At 42.7% G+C, this 5,027-nt stretch overlaps 1 protein-coding gene across 1 annotated transcript; it reads right to left on the bottom strand.

The window, feature by feature from the left end:
- Nucleotides 1-1,992: 1,992 nt before the first annotated feature.
- Nucleotides 1,993-3,688, bottom strand: foxd3 (forkhead box D3). The gene has a single exon (XM_012877978.3). The coding sequence runs from the start codon at nucleotides 3,200-3,202 to the stop codon at nucleotides 2,009-2,011; it is 1,194 nt and encodes a 397-aa protein (XP_012733432.1). The 5' UTR covers nucleotides 3,203-3,688; the 3' UTR covers nucleotides 1,993-2,008.
- Nucleotides 3,689-5,027: the final 1,339 nt, after the last annotated feature.

Genomic DNA, 5,027 nt, shown 5'->3' with positions numbered 1-5,027 from the left:
CACGCGTGTCTCCCAGTCACAGAACCAATACATTACGATCAAAGCAACTGCTTGACCTGTGGGTTTTTAGTTATAAATGTCCTAAACCTTAAAATAAAAACACCTACATGTTTGACTTTCACCTTCAATTAAATCCTCCAATCATATATATATATATATATATATATATATATATATATATATATATATATATATATATATATATATATATATATAAACGTTATATTTCTCTTTTACAAATTCGTAATTTTGTTGTTGAATTATATAAGAATAGTGTCAAAAGACAAAAACATTCAACAAACTGTTGAAAAATCAAAGATGCATGTTTCTTTTCCTTTTCCACCTCAGTTGGGTTTAAAGCGTGAGCTGAGTAGAATCGATAAGCAAGCAATATCAATTCTGGACCACACTGTGCGTGTTTACTGAGGTATTATCATCACATGCATAAATACAAAAAAGAAGAAAAAAAAAAGAAAATAGTGAATGAATTCCGTCAGCAGGAATAATCTGATGAGACCCTATTCATCAGCTGCACCTTCCTGGCTGTCTGTGCAGGAACGGAGGCAGAGAGAGTCCTTTGCCTTTCCCATGGGGATCGGATAAATATAGCGCCTGAAAGCTCTCTCACACACACTCGCCATTTGCTGTTTGTCTAAAAGCGATTAGCCAGACACAACTGCGAAACTGTTACCTTTATGGTGGCCAAGCCGCAGAAGATTCTGCAAGATGATCCGGCTGTGATGTGATGGGGGATGAAAATGTGTCTAAACTGTGACCTCAGGCCGAGGATCGTTGGATAGAAAACTAAAAAAAATAAACTTTTAGTTCCATATACTTATACAATGTCATCCAAAACAGGTTCTGGACTTTTAAAAGCTCACTTCCCACCTTATTATTATTTATTTTGACGATGCATATTTTGCGCCAATTTTTTTAAACTAATTTACCAGGTCCCAGGTCCTTGAATTGCTTAATTGCAGCTTTCTGTAAAATAAACTGCTAACGTTTATGAACGTGTTCTAAATATGTTTGATTTAAGCATTAAAGTTGCAGTGCATATACTGTATAAAGATACAGGCTGACGAGGTTGATAAAAAGAGTTGTGCCATATATATATATATATATATATATATATATATATATATATATATATATATATATATATATATATATATATATATATATATATATATATATATATATTACTACTTTCATTATCAGAGGAATACATAAATAATAATCATGGTGATTCTTTACGACTTTACGAATCTGAAAAATAAAATATTATTCAAAATAATATTTATAAGAAATCTATTTTATTTTTATAAATTTAATTGAAATTGTGATCTTTTTTTTTTAATAAACCAACTTGAAATACAAATAACAAATACGAACGTTTGCTCTCGAATATTGAACGGGATTGCACATTTTTCTGTTTTGTTGTTTAATTCTAATTAACCTCGAATGCGAATTTCTTTAAACAAGTATCAAATAAAGATGCTTTGGTTTTGCAATAACTTTAAAAGAAATGAAAATGGTTTTAACTTTTTCATAAATTTATTTACAAATTATTTCAGTTTACAACACCAAATAGCCACATAGAATTACATATATTTGTTTTTTTATTGTTATTATTAATATTATTATAAACAGTCTTTTTGCATTAGTTCGTGTCTTGTATGAAATGTGTCAAGTTGAGCCGCCAATAGAAAAAAAAAAGAAGAAGAAAAATCGAAATAATTATCACAGACCTCAAACAGGAATAAAGGACAGATAAAAATCAAACTGGTAAAATTATTCTCCCTTTTTTCTTAAAAACAAATATTTACAAATATTATCTGTACAGAATTCCTTTCCTTTTTTTATTTCTCCGTATTTCAAGAGTCTTTTTCATGGCTTTACAGTCCAGTGCTGCCTATTGATTTGTGCTCTTCACGCCTCCCGGTGATAAAGTCTCTATATAAAAATACGAGTTAATTTTTTTTAATTTTTTTTTATTTTTTTTGAGTCACTGTGATGGCCATTTGGACACCGCCGCCGCTGAAGGTAAAACGTGTCCAGAAATAATATTTGAAGGGACGCTGAGGATGGGAGCGATCGCGGCAGAGGTCCGGCTCAGAGAGAGGGACTGCGCGCTCAGCAGGGCCGACTGAACGGTGACCGGAGGCCGCAGGAACGCCTGGGCGGCGCCCGGCGTCACGGACGACGCGCTGGAGACCCCGATGATGTTCTCTATGCTGAAGGACGGCCTGCTCGAAGGCTCGGACTTGATCATGGACGCCGTGCTGAGGCTGTTGAGCTGCAGCTGGAGGCTCGGGCTCAGCTGAGAGTTGAACGCCTTCCTGTTGAGCTCCGCCGAGGGCAGCAGGGGGACACCCGGCGGCAGCATGGGTCCCACGGGTGGGATGTACGGGTACTGCAGAGCCGCCGGGTGGGAATACGCAGCCGGGTGGATCCCGTAGTGCCTCCCGTAGGGGCCTCCGAGGCTGTACGCCCCGAAGCTCTGCATCATGAGCGCGGCCTGATCCCTGAGCACGTCCGGCTGCACGCGTTTGAACCGTTTCCGTCTCCTGAGGAAGCTGCCGTTGTCGAACATGTCCTCCGAGGCCGGATCCAGGGTCCAGTAGTTGCCCTTCCCGGGGTTCCCGGGTTCCCGGGGGATCTTCACGAAGCAGTCGTTCAGAGACAAGTTGTGCCGGATGGAGTTCTGCCACGCCGGGAACTTCTCCCGGTAATACGGGAAGCGGTTGCTGATGAACTCGCAGATCCCGCTGAGGGTGAGCTTCTTCTGCGGGCTCTGCAGGATGGCCATGGTGATGAGGGCGATGTAGGAGTAAGGCGGTTTCACCAAGCTGCTCTTGGGCTTCTGGATCGCTCCTCCCGGCGCTGCGCTCTGGTCGTGACCCTCTCCTTTCCCCGCGCCCGGCTCTCCTTCCCCGGAGCTCTCGCAGCACGGGCTCCCTCCCCCGGACCTCATCTCCTCCTTCTCCACCTCGATCTCGTCCTCCAGGTCATCGTCGGCCGGTTCGCCGCGAAAGCCGCGCAGGATGCTGCCTCCGCCCGGGCTGTCGCAGTCGCTGTCCACCCTCTCCATGCCCTCATCGTCTCCTTCGCCCACCACGTCGATATCCACGTCCTCGGCTGTGAGCACGGTTTGGCCGGACATGTCGCTGGCTCGGTCGCTGCCTCCAGAGAGGGTCATCTCACGGCTTACTCACACTTGAATGTAAAAAAAAAAAAAAAAGAAGAAAAACAGTGGACAAAACTCACGGGAGTGAAACAGCTGTGCGGCGGCCAGTGCGCACACGCCGGGGCTCAGCTGGACCAAAAAAATAAAAAAAAAAAAATCGGACGCCTCCAACGATCTAGAGGTGTGCAGAACTTCAAAGTTTTAGGAATATTCCCCGCTCTGTGGATGAGCGGGCCTGCAGAGGAGAGCAGAGCCGAGCGGCGCGGGTTGCCTCAGAAGTTGTTTGGAGAGAACGCGCAACTTTTCCTCTCTCCCCCGTTTGCGCTCCAGCGTCTCTCCCCAGCGGCAGCGCGCGTCCTAAAACCAGCGATATTTGGCGAGCTGAGTCGAAATGACACTCGCTGCTTTTTTTGGGAGGGGGAAAAAAAAAACGCCGGAGCTTTTTAACCGGACTGGCTGATAGATAACTTTCCCCTCCTTGTATAAGATATACTATCAGAGCTGGACACGTGGTTCGGTGACGCCACACCCCCCGCACCTCCACCACCACCACCACCTCTCATCTCTCCCTCGCTTCCCAAAGCCTTCTGCGCTCCCCGTTAAAGCATGCAAACTGGAGTTGTTGCGTGGATTTGTCAACAATGGGACATCAGCAGCGCCGCTTTCCGCTGATTTTCCGTGTTCGTCCGTCATAGACCATTTAACGGTTGCGCAGGGAGGAGGAGGAGGAGGAGAAGGAGGAGGGGGAGCAAATTGGCCTGCATGATTGAAAGATCTGATGCGCTCTAACGTGGCTGCGCAAAAACAACCTTTAACTTTTGCTAATTCGAGCCCTGTTGACAGCCGCAGAGCGGCAACAGCGACAGCTAAGTTAAAGGAATCTGCTTGATTGAGTTCTGTGGTGTATGTGTATGTGTGTTTTTTTATCTTTTAAACTGTGAAATTGTGCATGGGGGAAAGATGTTTTCTTTTCTTTTTTTTTCCCTGTGCATTTCGCCGCTTTGTCTCTGTGAGGCTGCGAAGCACCGTTTGATGTTTGCATTATTATAGATCCCGCTGGGGAAAAGTCAATGTGCTAATACAACACATGATTTCCAAGTCTATTTATTCCTGCAGGGTTGGCGGTGGGAAGAACGCGGAGAAGCAGCTGCGGCGGCAGCAGCATCGGCCACGAATGTTGGGGGAGAGGAGCGAATTTCCTTAAGTTTGGAAGAGGTGCTAACGAGCCTTTGCATTTGAAAAACAAACTAGGAAATGTGGGCAGCGGGTGAATGCAAATAGAGGCGTTTTTTATGCACAAGCTTGGTGGTGAGCGCTGAAGGCTGAAGGCTGGGATTTGGGAAAAGAGAGATCTTTTTGTTTCCGCGCCTATATTTAGAATAACTAATGTGAAGTTTGCATGCTTGGGAAAAAAAGGTAAAGAACAAACTGTAAATAAAATAAAGAACAATGTGAACTGCAAAAGCAGCTTACGGAGAATATATATATATATATATATATATATATATATATATATATATATATATATATATATATATATATATATATATATATATATATATATATTTAGTTCAGGGAACTTCTTTTTAAATGTAAATATTAAAAAATTGTTAATACATTGTCGTTTTGAGTCAGCGGGATTTGCCTAATTTATATTTCATTTTATTATCGCTAGAATTATTATAATTCTGATTGTCAGTATGTCGAATTTGCTTTTCTTCATCAGATAATTAGTTAATCAGTAACCGCACGCTCACAGAAGCAGGATAAATCTAAGTACTTGTGTTATTTTGTTTTTAAAATTCGTTTTGTGGTTTGAAACATTTCTTTGACCGCT

This window comes from Fundulus heteroclitus, chromosome 9 (assembly GCF_011125445.2).
Source record: "Fundulus heteroclitus isolate FHET01 chromosome 9, MU-UCD_Fhet_4.1, whole genome shotgun sequence".
NCBI classification, from domain to species: domain Eukaryota; kingdom Metazoa; phylum Chordata; class Actinopteri; order Cyprinodontiformes; family Fundulidae; genus Fundulus; species Fundulus heteroclitus.
The sequence above is the reverse complement of the archived record's forward strand: the minus strand, read 5'-3'. Positions and strand labels throughout refer to the sequence as shown.